At 46.5% G+C, this 21066-nt stretch overlaps 1 protein-coding gene across 2 annotated transcripts in view; it reads right to left on the reverse strand.

Annotated features, from left to right (window-relative positions):
• Positions 1-21066, reverse strand: part of LOC119401254 (protein PAT1 homolog 1) — a gene marked incomplete in the record, with an annotated part of 241115 nt that overhangs the window by 172930 nt on the left and 47119 nt on the right. For both annotated transcript variants that reach the window (XM_037667938.2, XM_049418729.1), the window contains 1 exon segment: positions 13327-13398. In XM_037667938.2, the coding sequence (XP_037523866.1) occupies positions 13327-13398 (72 nt within the window).

Consider the following 21066-nt stretch of genomic DNA (forward strand, 5'->3'; position numbering starts at 1 on the left):
AGCGCCACGTTGGAGGCTTGTCCGAAGCACACTGCTGTCGCTGCTATAACTTCTTGCTTGATAGTAAAGTGATCGGGGCATAAAAATGTCAGATAAGTGTGTCAGGGTCTGTAAACGTTACCGGAATTTCCTAGTTATTACGTTGACGGTTATTACGTGTAAAGAACTGCCTCACAGCGAGAAGAGGTTTGACACCGCGAGTCACATGTAGGTCTGCCGTCGTCAAGAATGAAGCTTTGCGCTAATACACAAATTTAGTTTGTATGTTTTCAGTGTAGCGAATAAAGCGCTGTTAGCTGTCTGAATATCATGCGTGTAGTGTAGGATGGTTGCGAAGAGGCTTTAACGCGCGACACTGCTAGGCACAGCGACGACAGTAAGAAAGTGTTGTTGGCACAATTCCAAGCGTATTTCATAAGGGACAGCCTATCTTAACCTGATGTACTGTCCATCTAATTTTAAATGAAACATTATCCTCGTTTTTATTTTTGAAATAAAAATATTTCGCTTCTGTAGTCACCGACGTATGTTATGTACAGAATTACTGCACGATAAAAATGTGAAAGATTTCCGCACCTCACGCACATGAAAAGTGAACATAAAAAGTGTTAGTGTCTCAAAGAAGTAGATGCCGATCAAGTAGTGTTCTATTGAATGTCCTTCCGACGTGTGCTCTTATATAACGTGATACGCCAAGAACATTCCCGTTCACATCGTCGCTTTTGGGGCCTACTGGTGCCTTACAATGTCAACCCGTTGCGGCGAGGCAGTTTTGCGTCGTCGACCGAACGCCTGCGAAACCACCTCAGCACGCAACCAGCGGTACCGCACCCACAGTCGAATGTAGCACATTTCCCGGAATAGCATTATTTTTTTCATAAGAAGAGTGCCACACATTTGAAGCACCTGTTAACATTTCATAGCACAAAGGGGCGGATACAGGACTTTTCCGAAGGGGGATCAGCTTTCTTCTTGGGGTACAAATTAAACAAGAAAAAGTAAGGTCAGGACATCCGGGCCACCCATATTAATCTGGCAGTGATACCACATAAAATCCTTGAAAAATACGCATACTGAAGCAATACGCGCGCGAAGCATCTCAACAAATGTTAAACCTTGTTAAACTTGTGGGAATCAAGCGCACCCTCCGCACATGTCTCGACATGCTCACGGCACCCCGCCAGCCTACGTCACTGCGCTGCGCCTGTCCTCATTGGCCACCAGTGACAACCCCCTTCCCCCTTGAGCTCGCTTCTGTCTGGCACTGGCTTGCCCGCGTCAGGTGCTCTCAGGTCAGCACGAGAGGTTGACGCGCTGCTCTAGCAGGCGGCTTCTCGTTCGTGTGCTTGACTGCTGCTCTTCGTGTGATAGTCGTAGCGCCGCTGGCAAGCGTACTCGATCGGTCTTGTGGAGTTCCCTTTACGGCGTGCAAGCCCGTGACTGTCGTACTGTGCTGCACCTTGGGTTAATAAACCCGTGTTGTTTGTTGACATCCTGCCTCGAGTACCTTCTCTGCGCCGTGCTGGAGAGTCAACGAACCCGGCTGTAGCGTCTTTGTTCGCTGCGGCAGTGGAGAATGTCGCATCTCTTGCCGGTCGCCTCGTAGGGTAATCGTTTTGCAAACCTATCTCCACAAACTCCACAATCGAAAAGTACAAACAACACGCTCCGGCACAATCGGTCCGTTCGCTGAGAATCAATGACACACATGAGATACCTGTCTAGCATGCAATTGTTATCGCGATGTAATATCCAAGGTAATGTCAAAAGCAGTGCAGGCATGCGCGAGTAGCCGTGATGCAGCTTTGAAGCTCGTACACGAAGCAGGTTTGTCTGTGCCTGCAGGCACACGGCGCAAAAACTGTCTAGTTCCGGCATGACACGAAATAGTGTTCTTCTGATGAGTGCCGATGCTTTCACATACCGCATATAGTAAGAACGGCGAACGTAAGCACGGCGTTAGTCGTAAGCAGTAGCCGGAGCAACGGAACGATCTGTTCATTCTCGTCGGTCGTGAGGAAATCTAAAAACATGGAGGTTAGTTTCCTGCAAACCTTTTTTCAGCATAGCAATTTCCTCAGTCTGAGCAACACGGCAAATGAAAATATGCAGGCATTGCCACTCCTATCAGCCACCACACATTGATACGCACGCTCCGTGTGAGCGCATGCGGAGCGCGCTTAGCCTTCAACATGGCGGAAATGCGCACGGCGGCCGCTAGATGGCAGCAGATTTTGCATAATGTCTATAAGTCACACAATACACTCGTAGTTCGAGAAGTACAATTGGGGAACACCAGTGCACCACACAACTCACGTGCCATGCCCGATGTCTCCAATCCTGAACGTCAGCAAGGAGGAAGTCCAAAAGGGGAGGTGTCTTGACCTCGAGGAAGAAGGAGACAGCTTACTTCAGCACATGCAAACGTCCATGTCTGCGCTCGGGTAGAAGAATGCAGTGGTTTGGTGAGAACCTCTCGAGAGGTGCTATTCCATGCCGACAACACCGCGCCAGAAAGAGGTGTCCGAGCTTCCCCCGAAGTTTTGCTCGAAACCCATCTACGGCGGCATCCCACACTTGCTCGACCACGCGGGTGTAAGCATTCTCCAGAAAAATGTGGTGCTCTGTGCCTCCGTCCAAGCGCCGATTTATGGGGAAACCCTCTGACTGACAGGCCTCATTCACAGGATCATGCACAATGGCGCCTGCCATGAAGAATTCAAGGGCTGGTAATAACAGGGGGCACGAGACAAGCAGTCGGCGTCGGAGTGCTTTCTTCCAGACTTATAAACAACAATAATGTCGAATTCTTGAAGTCTAAGACTGCACCGTGCGAGGCGACCTGAAGGGTCCTTCAGTTAGCTAGACAACACAATGCATGATGGTCACTCACAACTTTGAGGGGCCAGTCATAGAGGTAGGGGCGAAACTTTGACGTAGCCCAGATGATGGCAATACACTCCTTTTCCGTTGTGGAATAATTGGCTTCTGCCTTGGATAGTGACAGGCTAGCATAACTGATCACCCTTTCCAGTCCATCAGTCTTCTGCACAAGGACGGCACAGAGTCCTACGCTTCTTGCATCAGTGTGGATTTCCGTATCATCTTATTCATCGAAGTGTGCGAGTATCGGAGGCATCTGCAGGCGTTGTTTCAGTTCTTGAAATGCTTCAACTTGCGCCATTTCCCACCTGAATTCAACGTTGGTTTTCGTGAGTTGCGTTAGTGGCTCAGCGATCCGTGAAAAGTAGAGGTGTGCGAACATTCCAATTTTGAATTCGAATCGAATGACAACTAATCGAATAATTCGACAGGACGAATATCTAAAATGTGACAGAGGCCAATGGGGCCACTTGGTTAGTGTGGGGTGGCTAAAACTAGCGCTAACATCGTTACAGTAGGCATTTCGTTCAAACTTTTCCCGATCTCCTGGTTCAAAACCGAACGCGTGTTTCTTTTAAAGGAGATTATGTCATTTCCACACGTAAAACAAAACACATGAAATAACTGTCAAGCCCTTCACAACTTTGCCTCCGAAACGAAGGCAGGGACTTCTTGCGTAGTTCGATCACATATTCCGCAAGCGCCGTAAAACATCCCTACATTGGCCCACGAAACCCTCGGTGACTGGCTTCACATGTGAAAATTTGTTCACGTTGTGCAGTCGCCACTGCTACATCGCACCAGTCTTTCAGAAGCTCCCATTGTTCCGGCGCGCAGTTAAAATGCTCTTGTGAATGGGCACCCGACGATTTTTGGATCTGGAGTACTCATGACGATGAAGCACAACATTACCGTTGTAAGAGGAACCATACTGCACGACCATAAGGAAAAAAAAACTAGCACCGTACTCCCCTCTGTTAGGCATTAGAAGGTGTCACAATGTTAATAGCTAACAGCAGCGCTGTTGCTTTGTGTGTTGTGGCGTCACGCCTGGGGACTGAAAGATGGGGACGCGGGAAAATAAAGATTAGTTCATTTTGCGCTCTCGTAGCGCCATGTCTTATTTTGCTATGTAGTCTCCGGCTATCTTCTGGCCATCTGTACTTGTATCAGAAGGTTAGGAGAGCCGCTGCAGAATGGAATGGCGGCTCTTGTATCAACATGCCTGCACATATATGACCAATGGTAATCTCTGTGTAGCAGCCTCTCACCGCGTAATGTGCTTGAGGACATGAGCAGATTTCGTTTCTTTGTTCTTTCTTGCAATTTTCAGTAAAATCTTTTGTATGCGATATTCGATTTGATATTCGACGTTTTTGGCTACTATTCGGCACTATTCGATTTGAATTCAATTCGAGATGAAATTTCACTATTCGCACACCCCTAGTGAAAAGTCCTTGACGAAGCGTATGTAATAGGCACAGAAGCCAAGAAATCGGCTTATGGCCTTCTTGTCGGTGGGTGGCGGGAAGGCAGCGATGGCAGCTGTTTTCCATGGGTCTGGGCGCCCTCCGGACTCGCTCATCACGTGACCCAAGAACAATAGCTCCTCGTATGCAAAGCAGCACTTTTCAGGCTTCAAGGTGAGACCAGAGGTCTTGATTGCTTCAAGTACAGCATCAAGGTGCAGGAGGTGTTCGTCGAAGTTTGAGGCAAACACAAAATGATGTCGTCCAAGTACACGAGGCAAGTCTGCCACTTCAATCCCGTCAGTACTGTATCCATAGCGCGTTGGAAAGTTGCAGGTGACGAGCAAAGGCCAAAGGGAATGACCTTGAACTTGAAGAGGCCGTCCGGGGTTGTAAAGGCAGTCAGTCTTCTCCTCGTGTCTCTCGTCGACTTCAATTTGCCATTAGCCAGTCTTGAGGTCCATCGAAGAAAAGTAGCTCGCGTTGTGGAGTCGATTGAGGGTGTCGATCCGTGGGAGAGGGTACACGTCCTTTTTCGCGATCTTGTTCAGGAGGCAATAATCGATGCAAAAGCATAGGGTTCTGCCCTTCTTCGCACCATGAGTGACGCCCACGGACTCTTGGATAGCTGGATGATGTCGTCACGTAGCATTTTGTCGACTTGTTTCTTTACGGCCTTACGTTCTCACGTCGAAACTCCGTACAGGCTGTGACGGAGTGGTCTGCCAGTTTCCTCTGTTATGATGCGATGTTTCGCAACTGGGGTCTGGCGAATTCTTCACGACGATAACAACAAAAAGCAGTCTTTGTATTGCAGGAGCAGGGTTTTGAGCTGTTCATGCTTATGCTTTGGCAGGCCCAGATTGACGTCGACAGCTGGTTGGGGAGCTTGGCTCGTCGGAGTAGGTTCGGTAGAATCGGTGAGGGTGAAAGCATTGGTGGCTTCCACAATTTCTTCGATGTAGGCAACCCTCGTGCCTTTGCTCACGTGCTTGTATTCGTTGCCGAAATTCATGAGCATCACTGTTGCTTTCGCTCCACACAGCTCGGCCATTCTTCTTGTGACGCAAATTTCGTGGTTGATCAACAGGTGCTGGTTGCTTTAACGACGTCTTCCAGGTCTGCTGATTTCTGAGTGCCGATGGAAAAGATGATGCCGGAGCGAGGGGGAATGGTGACTTGGTCTTCCAGCACATGCAAAGCGTGCTTTCCTGGCAGCGTGCGCAGCGCTAGTGCTTTGTCTGTGGACAGCTTTATCGACTCGGATCTCAGGTCGATGACTGCACAGTGTAGGCTTAAGAAGTCCATACCAAGTATGACACCTCTTGAGCAACGCTGCAGGACTACGAAGATCCCGGATACATCCGGTTGTTAATGGTGACTCTCGCTGTGCAGATTCCTGCCGGCGCTACTAGGTGACCTCCAGTGCTCTGGAATTCAGGGCCTTCCCCGGTGGTCTTCACTTTCTTCAAATTTGTGGCGAATGGTCTACTTATCACATAGTAGTCTGCTCCGGTGTCGACGAGAGCTGTGATGCTGTGGTTGTCGATAAGAACATCGAGGTCGCTAGTCTGTCATCTTGCATTGCAGTTAGGTCGTGGCGTCGGGTCACGACTGCATCGGCTTGTTCTGCTGTTTCCATGTTGCATCATCAGATCTTCGGTTCGCGAGGTTTCGTCGCGGCGGCGGCAGAGGATCTTCATTCTTGCGACGAACAGCAACCGCACCTCCACTGGTTGCTGCCTTTAGTTTTCCGAATATGGGCTAGGTGACCGGCCCCGGGTTGGGCCAGTGTACGGTCGGCGTTGAGAGATGTAGCAGCCTGGTGATGGTGATCGTGATGGTTGTCGTCATTGCCACTGTGCTCCAGCGATGTAGTCGGCAATGTCGCGAGGTCATTGACCTGGCTATGGACACTGCAGTTCACGGCGAAACCATGCAGTTCTATTTCACGGTACTGGCAGAGACGGTACAAGTGGCCGGCTTCTCCACAGCGGTAGCATAGCAGGCAGCTACACTAAACGTCTGTCTTCCTCAGTGGGTTGTGCTGGCCGACAGGTTGGTGAGGTGGCGGCGTGTTGACAGCGCGGCGCACGGCACTGGCGTAGCTCATCGCTTCCGGCTGGGGCTGCGGTGCTTCGGAAAACCCAAGCGATTGCCGGACTTCCTCATGGACAATGTCGGCAATCGAATCTACTCGACGCTGCAGCGAAGGTAACAGAGCTTGCGCAACTCCTCCTGCACGATCGCTCGGATGGTTTCGCGCAAGTCGTTGGTGGCCAGTGAGTGCACTTCGAAATAGGTTGCAGACAGTGGTGTGTGGCTGTACTGTTTCGTTTGCATGTCAAGTGTTTTTTCAATAGTTGTAGCCTCGGTGAGGAATTCGGCTAACGTTGTGGGTGGGCTCCGGACAAGTCCTGCGAACAGTTCTCATTTAACACCCCGCATGAGCAGGTGAACTTTGCAGCGTCGGCCTGGTGAAAAAGTCTAGTCATCTCTTCCGTGAAGGTGGTGATGTTTTTGTTAGGCAGCTGCACCCGGGTCTCCAGCAAGGAAGCAGCCCTTTCTTTGCGGACGACGCTTGTGAACGTATGCAGGAATGCGCTGCGGAAAAGGTTTTGGGTCTGAAGTGAAGACTCCCAATTCCCAAAACAGGTTCTTGCCCATCTTTCAGGTAGTAGTAGACAAGACGCAGCTTGTCTTCGGTGCTCCAGTTGTTAAAGGCGGTGACACGGTCGTATGTTTCAAGCCAGGATTCCAGGTCTTCGAGTGATGACCCGCGGAAAGTTGCCGGCTCCCTGGGTTGCCGGAGCAGAATCGGTGCAGGCGGCACAGGGGTTGTCATCCTCGCTGTGGTCGAGGTCAGGGTCTTGGTATGCCAGGTCTTTTCAGGTAGAGGCCCGTACTCTGGCAGTAGACCTTGTTGTCGGCGGATTGCTTACTGCTCGGCGTTGGCGTCGATGTCTTCTTAGCGACTTGGGCTGTGTTCACGGCTTGACGGGGGCATCCGGAACATGAACAAATAGCACCTCCACCAGATAATGGTGGAGGTGCTGTTTCTGTGTTGCGTTTGCGCTAACCATCATGAGCAATTTTTAACTCACCCAATTCTCTGGAGTAGAGCACCAAGTCGGGCTAGTTGGTTTAGATTCATAATGACGACTAAAACTGCGCTAAAAACACAAAGACAAAGACGAGAAAAACAGGACTCGTGCGAGTCCTGTTTTCCTTGTCTTTGTCTTTGTGCTTTTAGCGCAGTTTTAGTCGTCATTATGAATCACCCAATTCGCTACCCTCCTCCACCAAATGTCACGGGGTCGTGACGTTGACGAAGGCAGCAATCGGAGTGTCCGAGAAGAAACTCCTTATTTGGCCGAACTTGTAGCCGGGAAACGGAAAGTCAAACTACAGCAATACACACTGTACACTGATAGCGGCAAACAGAGCGTCGGCTGTCGATAATCTGATCTGCGGTAAGGCGGTAAGGGCATTTACACATGTTAAGGGGTAACAGCGCGAACACATACCCACAATAGAGACTCTCTTGTGGGTGTGTGTTCGCGCTTTTACCCCATTAACCTACGATGAACCAACTTGCCCAAGAAGAAGTACTAATAATGATTTACACATGTGACATGGAACTTTTCAGCCTTATTGCTGGTGGTCGCGTTAGTTCCAGAATAGACTCGACTGTTCACGTTTCCGTGCTCAAGCCTAACAGATAATCCTAAAATAATCTGGAACGTTCCCAGACATTCTGGCGCAGTTTGTGCAAGGCAGCAATAACACGTGTGAGGGGGCGGTAACATATAACGTAGAAAGAAAATAGTGCATGTGGCAATATGTTAAGACTCCAGCATTATCTAAATAACACTTTAGCATGGTGTAAGCTATGACTAACGGAACTTAACACATCTAAAAGCAAAACAATGAGAATTACCCGTAATCAATCGGCCTGCCCTACTTACTTAACAATACTCCCCTTGATCAAGTACTATCTTATAAATAACTATATTATAAATAATTAGTTAAATAAATATTAAATATTAAATAAATATTAAATAAAAATTATAAATAATTAGTAACAATCTTTCATGGAAAGGCACATCTAATACATAACATCAAAAGCTAACTGCATGTTTGGGTATCTCAAGCAAAACTTTTCTTTAGCTCCACTGAAACTAAAACAACAACTCTACATGACTGATGTTAGATGTAACATTGAATACGAATGCTCGATATGGGACCCTGGCCATGCTACTCTAGCAAACATAATCCAAAATGTGCAAAATCGAGTGGACTGATTCAACCTTAACAATTACCATCGAACTGCTAGTGTCACGAATATGAAACTAATACCCCTGTCACACGGGGTAACTTAAGTGCACTTTGAGGGAGTGCACTTCGCCGCTAGTGCCATTCGCACGCTGTCACACGGGAACGTTTAGTGACACTCGCTGCAAAGCGCACTTGCCGGCGAGTGCGTTCCCCAAACTCACTTCGCTGAGACGGAGTGTCTAGCCTCGATAGCAGTGACTCGAAAATAAGTTAAGTAGGTTATTATCCGAAGCAGAGTTCATAGCATTTTTGAACTATCGTTTCCTTTATTAGGAATATTCTTATGCATTAAAACATTAAAACATACTATAATACAAAAAACTACTTTGCTATTCTCGTTCTTGGGCAGTTTACAGCCCCGACCGCCAGGGGCATGCCCAGCGCACGCCGTGCAATGGCTGCAGCCGCCGCGTTTGTACGTAAATTTTATTTTAAGGGCTGGTTATAGCTGTAACACAGTATTACTTAAGAAACATTGCCTGAAATAACAAATACCTGTTATGCTACTTAAGTACCCATCGCCATAACAATCATTTCCAAAGTGCACTTCCCTTTCTCGTGTAGCAGTGCGCTGCCAAAGTGCCATTCTGGGGGCGTAAGAGCACTCGGTCAAAATGACACTAAACTTGCCAGTGTGACCGGGGTATAACACTTGGCATTGCCGTCCTTTCTTCTCATAGGAAGTTATCTCGTCTTTCCCTCTTTCACAAGATCTACTATCATAACCATGAGCTCAAGTCCCAATACATTACACCAGCATCTTATATCTCTCCACGTGTTGATGATCCCTTCAAAGTTCATGTACCTTCACAGCGCACAGTCACCTACTGTCGCGTTGATAAGTTCGAAAGGGGTGGGGGTTTTAAGGGGTCTTTACCGCAAGCACGGTGTACATACATACCCAGATGTGCTGGTAGATTGAACATCACAAAAACCTCTTCTTAGTTGGCTGCTAGTCTTACTATGTATAACATTCCAATTTGTTGCTATCACACTGATTGCTTTGCTCTTGCGGTAAAAGTGCGATTTTTTATTACTAGCAACTGTCTAACATTTCTTTCACATCTTCCATCGAAATGTCTGAGAGAATGTGAGAAGCAATGTGATACAATTGCAGAAAGCTGGTGAGCCACATAATTTAAGCCTCCGTCTTTTGGAGATCGAGAAGACTGCAAGCGCTCAAAATGTGTTGCCGCAACAAAATGACCACACAAAACCACAGTTGTTGCTGGCTGACAGATGCAACTTGTTATTGAAAGTTTAATTCATATGAAAAGCTCTGCTACAAGAACTTGGTGTGCTCCACTGCAAGCTGCATCCCTGTTTACCCCACAAAGGAAGAGCACGAGAAACACTGGCATATGTACCAAGGGCTTGCGGCACGTGGAAACGCATAAGCTTGGCAGTGAAATTAAATTGCAACAACCGCTGTGATCAGTGCATACAGTACTGTTGTATTCATTGCGAACAAGTGACAAACAATCGCAGGCACGCTGGATGAACTCACACAGAAGAGGCACCTACGAGTGGCCACAGCAAGATACGTGCTTGCACACTCTTCCAGTGACTGGCAATGTTTGCTAGTGCAGTTTCCCACTGCGATAGTCGACCAGTTCGACACTAGCATGAGGGTTAAACAGCTTTCACTCTGCTTGTGAACCAGTAATACGACCACCTTGCATTGAATCAAAATAGGATGTGCCATACGGCACAAGCGTCTCATGGACAACACAAGACAAATGAACCCTTGAGGGTAGATTTTTTTATTGCTGATTTAAATTCTTCACGCGAATCTATTTCAAAAAAATATTGCCGTCACTTTTTTTGGGTGACCATAAAGTGACAAAAAAATCATTTGTGTTACATGCACATGGTTTTTTCATGAGTAACAGCGAGGTAAATTATTTTTAAAAAACCTATACGACGTTAAGTATAAGTTATACGTTGCAATAAACATCTGTGTAGTTCACAGATGTACAAAAATAAGTGCACGAAGTGGCGTCAAGTGGAAACACGGTGAGAAAAAAGTCACTTTTGATCCAGTCAGCAATGTCTCGCCGCGCACGCTCTTGAGATGTCGCTCGCTCATCAACATCCGAGTCTTGACTCATAAGTAACTCCTCGTATGACAGGCTGACATTTACTGTATCAGATTCTGAATCGGCAGTTTGGCTGCAATTCCTCCGAATCGCCACTAGACTCACTTGCAGCAGAGTCACTTGCAGACTCACTTGCAGCATACTTTCGTAGTGCAAACAAACTGCATGGGTGAGCACACTCAACAAAACTGTGTAGTTGTGAGCGTGTCCGGAAAGCAAAAACAAGTCCCAAACCTATAATAATCATTCGTCTTATTGCCAACAAGATGGAAGCGGTTTTTGTGAGTCCCCAAAACAGGAAACGCAACCACAGCAACATCGTTTGTGTCAGTCAGTGCCTGCATGGAAACAGGCGTAAGCGCGTACCGGGGAGCAATAAATGAGAGAGTAACAAATCGGTCACCTTTTGAAATATTGTAAACCAGAAAGCCATCAGTTTTGCGGGCGCAACAAGCGGGAACCGGCCGAAAGACAAAACCGAAACTAGCCGCCGCACCGCTGTAGTGCAAAGCATAAAAAAAAAAAAAAAAAACATCGGCGCAAGAAAAACATTCTATATATTCCCGCGATGTGGCAGCACATGCCAAGCTAGAAAAACGATCGAAAAAGGCATTTTTTAAACATACATGCGATCACGTACACCTTTGAATATCTTGAGAGTGTTAGCAGATGACATACATGTATGTCATTGACCCTGAAAGAGTTAAAAGAAGGACAAGAACTCGCGACCAGTATCTTGCAAAGCCTTTTTTCCCCCTCTGCAAATGCACGGAGCAGGATGGGTGGGCCAATGCGCTTTTGGGTTGTGCGCCTATTGCAGAAACTTACTTAGCACATGTGTTACAAAATAGCTCAAGCAGTGATTGCAATTATCATTTGAGAAACAAAAACAGATGTGATCATGAATTTCTGTTTTAAATAAATGATGATCATTCCAGAGGTTCTTACTCTCCTTTCATCATCATGTACAGTTGTTAGTTCATCACTTTCGGTAGTTAGGATTTAATTTAAGGGGAGATACGGTATTTTTTGTGACAATTAATTATGTTTGGTCATTACACTTTTGTTTCTCCAAATATCAATGCTGAATTCAGATTAGAAATCGATTTTATCCAGGCTATGTCAATCTGGCCTCAGCCACAGTGCATGGTGAAGTTGATGTGGTAAAGAGGACAGCATGAACCATGCGGCCAAGCACCAAGGCACGCACTTCGTAAAGTGCCATTACTACCTCCACGTGGAGATAAGTTGAAACTCAAAACTCAAAAGAACAGCTGTGAAATTGTTACGAAATTGTAATACGCACCCACATAAAATGTCATGCAGGAAATGTATCATACTTTTAGTTCTTTATCTAGCGACATGGCAGGAAGTCAAATTCTGTGAGTGACTTCCTGATGTAAGCACTGGCGAGCCAAAGTTCTTTGGGAGTCCGCACCAGACTACACTCTAATCCTGACCAACAAACAGGTGTTAGCTGAACATCCCATACATAAGCACCTGGTTCGCTGTCTGCAAGGAACAATGCAAGGTGCTGTGGAAGCTCAGCCGCAATGGCTACCTTGTGGTTCAACAAGGGATATTCAAGCTTTGAGCACATTCTTCAAGAGCTTGGTGTCTGATGTCACCCTGGCCCACTCACATGACCAGAGGCGAATAAAAAAATGCAAGACAGCCTCGGTTATCATTGCCCCGTGGTGAAGAGAGTTTGCCTCAATGGCTGGGAAGGATTAGCATATGGAGCTGGACAATTCCAAATGCACTGGTTGTGTAAAGGGTGCATTGTTGTGTGGTTTCACAAAGTTTCATGCAAGTCCGACTGTGCATTGAAGAATACAGATGTTTACAACTTTCAATTGCGTTTTTCTCAATGTGCTTTTTAGGAAATTTTCATGTGTCGTTCACATATGTTTGAGCACTTAAACTCGTCAGATCTTAACGAAATCTTGCACAGAGTATCGTCATACGAGTGCCGACATCTACATAAAATCTTGATATCCATTACACATTTTTTAATTTTATAGTTTAAGATGCCAATAGTGCAAGTGTGAAATATAGACTTGGTAACCTAGATTTTTTGTTTGAAAAGGAAATGGCCATACCCACATTTTAGGTAGCTTTCGGCATCCTACTACTCATGTGCAGCAAAACGAGCCACATCGAGATACTCTGTTAAAATTTTTAATAAGCTATAAATGGTGCACAAAAAGCCCCATATATTCCTATCCATCTTATTCGAACTCAAGAAATATTACACCTACAATAAAACTAATCGCAGTTTTTAAATCAGCATCATAAACTCCACTGGTGGTTGAAATTTCAAAGGCGTAGGTTGAAAGACAACAAAAACACAGTCTCGAGTAGCACCACACTGGAATGCACAGGCTTTTACTGTAGCTGCACCAGAGAGGGACAAGAAAGGTGCCGTCTTCATGTGTCGTTCTAACTTTGTGCAAGCTCTGATGCAGCTATTTTATTGCATCCTTTTAGCGGGCAATTTAGCAGGCAATCAAGAGTCTGCCTCATGCAAAACATACGCCAAAATGTTGCAGCGTCGCCGGCGGTGGTGGTGGTGAAGAACAGGGGCGGCCCCGTTCGATGGGCCATGGCTGCAGAAGAGATGGAATTCACAATTAGCCCAATGTGATCCATCAATATGCTCTGTCTACAGCAAGGTCACACTGCATATTTTAGAGACTCGCACAATACAAAACTCCGATTTCACACGGACCTACACAACTCACAGGAATACCTACACATTTTTATAACGTTATTCCATGCATGGCAGCATTCTTTGTTTCACTATCTATGGACATGCCTCTTAGGATGTGCTGGCTTCCCCATACTAGTGTGCATGGTAAAACATCAAGTGAACATTGCAGCTGCACCCGTGGTGTTGAGGCTCGCACCAGAACAACTTGTAGCACTTGGAAATTATGACAGTACTAACCATAAATGAGCAGACAAACGACGACACTGCGTTGGTTCCCAACTATAGGGTTTGTCATTGCATTAATTCCCGTGTACCAACTCATCCAAGTATCCACTTTAATAATGTACCAATATTTAATGGCAACTCTCTTTTCTTGCCCGCATGCATGGTGTAAGATATACAGTGCAATCCACTCATAACAATATTGACAAAACAAGAAAATTTGATCATTACAACCAACTGTCATTATATCTGGGCCAGCAAAAAAAAGAAAAAGAAAAGAAAGAACACGATGTTTTATGTACGGCTGCTATAGCATCAGTACATAACTTTTTTTTTTCTTTCTTGAAGTTGCGTCACCAGACTGAAGGGTGCATGTGCCTCATCACCTGAAGAGCACATTCATCTTGCACTGTGCCCCCTTGGTGGAACGATGATCACCATCAAACTGTGCAGTGCCAACCGGCAGCGCTGAGGTGATCCTATCGTCCTCTGACGCATATCAGGTGGCCCCTAAAACCCCTCGTGACTTTTTAGCAGTCAAGCCTCACCACCCCACACGAGTCAGTTATTCTCTCTCCCTAGTATCTACACCCACCCAGGTGTCATTAAGACAGAAAGGTGAACTGCCGTTTCATCAAAGGCATTGAACTTGTTGGCACAGCTTCATACCAACGGACAAGAAAGGCAGACAGGACTTGGCACTGACTAATAACATGGGCATTCATTTCATAGGTACAAATATATACGTGCTCCTTTGGAAAGGGAAATAACAAAAAGAGGGGGAAAGGCAAAGTCCTACACATGCATCCCGACTATAGTCCATGAAATGCAATGTTCAAATGCGGATATGATTTATCTCCTTGTCAGTTTGTACGATTGACGGTGCGCATACGCACGAAGGCCCAATGGAATGAATTGTGAAAGCTTCGTAGATTTCCCGGGCACGGCAATCACAGTATCTGCAGAAAATGCACGTCTGTTCGAAATTGGGAGTGAGGCCACACTCAGCACAGTGGATTGACAGGTTGCTTTCCGTACTGGTCTAGAGATCGTGCTCTTTAGATGGTTGTTGACGCAGCGATCCATATGTCCGGCCTAAACAATAATAATGCCATGTCTTTCACTTACAACAGTGCCCGTTTGGCAGTTTCCCCACTACACATAGCGTTCTTTTTGCTCCGACTTGCAGGGAAGCTTTTTCTCTTGGTGGATATTTCTGATTGCCCAAGTTGGTGCTTCCTGTCAGACATATTTGTAGCACATTTCTTTTTGATGCTACTTTTCTTTTTCCAGGAAGGGGATCGGCACTACAAGGATGGAACAGACAGAGGTGTGGAGCTTGTCCTTTTGCTACTCGTGAGAAACTAGAGGTTAGTAGGATCCTCAGCAAATCAAATACCATAAGGAAGAAACTCCAAAACACACTGAAGGTGTGAATAATGGGTATGAATACCAAAGATGGCTTAGGTAAAATAAGCTACAGTTGAACATTGTGAAAACAACGTGCGCCTCGTTCTGCACATCTAGTAAACTAATAATGACAAAATTAATGCTAACATTTGAAAGACACCACATAAAACCAGGTAAGAGATCACGAATTTCTGGAGTTGGTTCCAGGAAAATAACACGAAAAACAGACACAAATAATCTAGCTAAAGGCTATCCTCAAGTTGGTCTATAGACCTACTCCAATGTTTGTAAACACCGGTAGGCGCCGCTGACATACTGAAGCGCTTGCAGCGACATTGCAGCGCGTAGGCTCCGCCCAGCCGAAAGCTTGCTACCGCCCTCTATGACCACGTGACAACTGGCACAGCAGCTGCAAAGCTGCCTCTGAGCACTGCGCATCAGGGCGCCTCCCGCGTGTTTACAAGGAACGGCCTGGCGGCCACGACAAAGGAAGTTTTCGTGGCCCCAACAAGGACTCTGAAATGAACATATTGCCACGTGCGTTACTTATTATCACTTTTGCTGTATTCGGTTTTCGCCGAATAACAAATTTGTTGGGTCCCAAAAGTGTGTTTTTTGTAACCAATACATGTGTTATGTTAAATGAACTTTCAAACTTTCAAAGGCTGTCAGCAACGCTCAGCGCAAACCGCGCCTCATTGTTCGAGAAGCTTTGTGATTATTGTAGATCATTTTTTTTTTTAGATTGCATGCAAGACGCGAACACTCGAGCTTATTCTAGAGATTGCGCAACAACCAGCGATATCGCTGGAAAGTTCGATAGCGCCTGTATAAAAGCCGACAAGCTTGACCGCTTGTCAGTTTTCCGACGGCCGATGCCCACTTCGCCACTATCAGTTTACAGCGTGTATTGCTGTAGTTTGGGTTTTCATTTCCCGGCCATAAGTTCGGCCAAATAAAGTTTCATCTTGACCACGCCAGCTGTTGTCTTCGTCGAAGTCAGGACCCCGTGACATTTGGTGGAGGTGCTGTTCGTTCACGTTCCGTATGCTCCGTCAAGCCATGAACCCAGCAGCACACCAACAGCCGTCACTACAATCTTCAACGACGCTTCGTGGAGTACCAGCCCGGCAACCGTGTCTGGGTCTGGACACCAATACGACGACGCGGACTGAGTGAGAAGCTTCTTCGACGATACTTTGGTCCGTACAGGGTACTTCGACGTCTCGGCGCACTCGACTACGAGGTCGTCCCCGACGGCATCACGAACTCTCAGAGGCGCTGAGCTCGACCCGAGGCCGTGCATGTGGTGTGCCTTAAACCGTACTATGCTCGTTAACGCACCTGAGCACTCTAATGTTTGCTTGCTTAGTTTTCTTTAGTATTGCATGTATTCATGTTGTTTTTAAGCATCGGGACGATGCTTTTTCAGAGGGGGGCATTGCCACGTGCGTTTCTTATTATCACTTTTGCTGTATTTGGTTTTCGCCCACAAAGGCTGTCAGCATTGCTCAGCGCAAACCGCGCCTCATTGTTCGAGAAGCTTCGCGATTATTGTAGATCATTTTGTTTAGATTGCATGCAAGACGCGAACACTCGAGCTTATTCTAAAGATTGCGCAACAACCAGCGATATTGCTGGAAAGTTCGATAGCGCCTGTATAAAAGCCGACGCGCTTGACCGCTTGTCAGTTTTTCCACGGCTGACGCCCAGTTCGCCGCTATCAGTGTACAGCGTGTGTTGCTGTAGTTTGAGTTTTCATTTCCCGGCCACAAGTTCGGCCAAATAAAGAGTTTCATCTTGACCACGCCAGCTGTTGTCTTCGTCGACATCACGACCCCATGACAATATAAAAACTATGTTGACGTGCAACTCTACCTCTGATAACGTCACAATAACATCATGTATCTTAATGCCACGAATGTGACTGATTCGCACGTAGACATGTGACCTAGACTACAGTCACACGTGTACATTTTAATTTGTTAACTAATGCAAGAATAGACCTCTCAGGTACGCAAGACGCTATTTGCTGTGGTATGAAAATTACAAACAGGTGCATAATCGTTCCGGTAAATCCTCACACATAAACACATTTCCTGGGTTAGTTACTCATTCAAACGTGAAGGGCCATCTTGGTGACACTTAACTCTTTCACTACGGCGCCATAGGCCATCGGACAAGGAGTTCCGATGACTTTGAATCTCCCGCAAAATTTAAAACCGGCACGCAACAGACAACTAACGCCATCTGGCACGCGTACTGAGAACTACTCTTTTAGTTCCGGCTTTTTTTTTTTTTTTTTTGGCTTGCGGAGGCGCCGTCGAAAGTGGAACTTTAAATCGAAGGTCGCGTCGTGTTTGGAGAGAATGGCGACCCGTCCGTGTCGCGCGCCGCGACAGCCGACTCCCGTTGCAAGCACTTCGGCCGCTTCTACTTCTGATTTTGATGATCCAAGCAGCAGTGATGGATCCAATAACGATGCGGGATCGTCAGATTTCAGCTCTGATGAAGATGTTCCCGCTCAAGTGCTACGGATGTCAACAGGTGCTCGCGGGTAAGCTTCGTTTCTGACTTCACGCTGTATTGATACGAAAACCCGCTTCACATTTGAAGACTGCAGTTTTATTTTTGTGTATAGGGTCTCAACAAGCTACGGCCAGGATATTTTGCCGAATACACCGCACCGGATCAAGTTTGCACCCACGAGACAACCCGGTGCCTATGTCGGAGCAGCGCTGCGGAGTGACGCACGTTGATTCTCGAGAGCGCTGGATCTTTTTCTCGTTTTTCACGACAGAAGTAGTAAAGACATTGTGTGACAACACAAATAAATATGCGTGGATGCATATTCTGGAACGGCAGACAAAATCTCGACGTGACGGCTCCTGGGAAGAAGTTACACCACTGGAGATGCTGAGATTGATTGACATCATCATCTACATGGGAGTTGTCGAAGTGCCATGACTGCACTTGTACTGGAGAGCATCAGGAATATTCAGTGGCCTTCTCCCACGAAATATAGTGCCGAGGGACTGTTTCTTCACGCTGCTGTCTTTCCCGAGCGTAGGGGATCCAGAAGACTTGGCAGCTGCGGCATCGGATGGCAAGACTAGGAGGGTGTCCGGGCTACTGCGCCACATCAATTAGGAATCTGTGAACTTGTTCCAACCACAGCGTGACCTCTCTGTTGATGAGCGCATGGTTAAATCTAAAGCACGATCAGGAATTAGACAATACATTCGAGACAAGGTGACAAAATTTGGGTATAAACTCTGGGTGCTGGCAGACTCAAGAACAGGATACACCCTGCAATTTTTTGTGTATACTGGAAAGCGTGTGGCATCAGGACAGCATGGTCTAGCCTATGACGTGGTGAACAAGCTTCGCACACTGTACCTGGACCAAGGATACAAAATTTTCATGGACAATTTTTATACTTCAAAAAAACTTTTTGAACACCTCTTCGAACGCAAGACTCTTGCATGCCGGACAACTTGCAAAGACCGCCGATGTTTTCCAGTTGAGTTGCAAGACTCTTCATGAGAAAAGAAGGCACAGCGCAGTGATGTTCGATGGATCTGCGATGGTAACGTCCTGTACATGCAGTGGAAAGACCGGTGTGCTGTAAACCTCACAAGCACTATTCACACTGCAAATCAGCATGTTCCCGCCAAACAAAGATAGAGAAGGAGGGCCCAGTGGGCTCTGAGAGTCATAAAAAAGCCACTCCTTGTCCATGAGTACAATGGTGGAATGTTAGGCATTGACAAATCCGACCAAATAATTGCCACGTACAACGTGCTTAGAAAATGCGTGCGCTGGTGGAAGACACTGTTCTTTCACTGCGTGGACATTGCATGCGTGAACAGTTTTATACTATTCCAGGAGCACCGAAAAGAGAACTTGGCAGTGCCCGAACTTTCTCGAAGCACTTACTTCGACCAGCTTGCATTTAGAGAAGAATTAAATTCAGCAGATTTTCGAATACGACGAAGTGGCACAAGCTCGTGCTCCCTTCTCCCCCCCCTTCTCACCCTTGGACCCCGTTCGGCACCAACCAATAAGAATGAAGAAAAGAGAAATTGCAAGATTTGCTATGAAAAAACAAAGGCACAGAACAGAACAAACGTCTTCTGCTCCACTTGCAATGTATCCCTTTGCTTCCTGCCCTCATGCGACTGCTTTGCCGAATGGCACAGCCGTCAACGCTCCTAGATTGACGGGTCCCGAAAAATGCACAACGTGGTGTACAGAATTGGTATCTATGGAAAGCACCGGATAAGGGGACTATCAACATTTTCTATACTTCAGAATTACGAAAATAATTTTGTAGCTGAGTACATTCGCTTACTTCTATCTGTTTATACCTTTCATTGCATTTATTTTGTTTATTTGACAAATAAAATCTCAATAATTGTAAACCTGACAGCATTTCCATTTTTTATATAAAAAGCCTCACCAATGGGCTACAATTTCATGTAATGTTAAATGCGTTTAGTTGTTCAAGAGAAAAAAAAGATGTTTTCTGGAAGCACTGTAAATTGGTCAATTTCATGCCGTAACGAAAGAGTTAAATCGGCGATACAGGTGCAAGAACGTATTAAACAATTACTGTCAGATTTGCCATGGTGAATCCGACATGTAGATACACAACCGCAGATTAGCTAGATTGTAGATGAGGTGTAGACATATGTAGATATGCAACCGCAGGTCGCGGCTCTGCCCGTACGTTGAAGTCGAGACCGCGAAGGCCCACAGCCCATAAACAGACTTGCAACATTTCACACTTGTAGTTTGCCTGTGGAGAGACATGGAATGTCTTAATGCGTATCGCAGCCAGAACAGCCGTGTCCAATGAACTTGTGTTGCATGTGTCATCGCAGCTGCATACTATTTGGAAAAGTATAGCCGAAGTAGTGCTTTCGTTCGCTGCTGCGTTGCTGAACCGAGCCACACCTTTAGTAATGTAGAGTACTGTGCGAGTTGGTATAGATTCATGTCGAAGCGAGGCGCGAGGAAAAACAGGACACGGAAAAGAACACACAGGACAGGCGCTAGCTGGGAACACTTTTAGTTCAGGCGAATACTACAAAATCCTTTTGACCCCTCTGACTTCCACATTTTTCAATCGTGATAATTCTCCGCATATTACAAAGCTGCCCACACTGCTTACGTATTCTGCTCTGAGGTAAACATGCTTCCAATGGCTCGACACAATGCTTATGCCAAAAAATGTGCGGGGCATTACAATGGCACACTTTTCCCAAAGCTACTGCTTGGTCAGATAAAACAAGCCACGAAAACAGTTCATTTTTTGTCACATAACTATTGAGCCGGCGTCGCAGACGAGTTCTCATGTTTCACAGCTGTGGCCAATTTCTTGTGATGGTCTTCATAAAAAGAAAGCGGACAGAAGCTTATTCTGCTTCTTTGGTGCCTTCCCGTGTAATTAACCGTAAAGCATCTCGTCGGCAAACATTTTTTTTTTCCGTTGCACGACGGCAAACAGCACATGCACCAATGAAAACATGGCAGCAACTGCATTAGGCACAGCGGCTTTTGCCTACTACGTGAAACTTAACGGCCGATGACAGCACCACCGCATTTTCGTGACGTATGTCCGGTCATTATCGTGACGTATGTGGGATGCCGTGTCGATGGAAGGACGCATCCCAACACAAAACACAATGACTGTTTATTAGCGTAGTAGCAGCAGCGAGGCGAGCATACCGACGCTGCACTCAGTCGGGTAGCGAAGGAATGATCACTTCTGAGCTTGGCAGCTTGGTTTTATAGCCACCATCGGTGACGTAAGCCTCCGGTGAAGCTGCGGTGGCACTGTCCCTTATCGCTGGCGTGGTGTAGCATGCAGCCGTGTCACGCCAGGCTAGCTAGTGACGAGGCGGAGGCTGCGCCGGTTTGTGCGCAG

This window comes from Rhipicephalus sanguineus, chromosome 8, assembly GCF_013339695.2.
Source record: "Rhipicephalus sanguineus isolate Rsan-2018 chromosome 8, BIME_Rsan_1.4, whole genome shotgun sequence".
Lineage (NCBI taxonomy): Eukaryota > Metazoa > Arthropoda > Arachnida > Ixodida > Ixodidae > Rhipicephalus > Rhipicephalus sanguineus.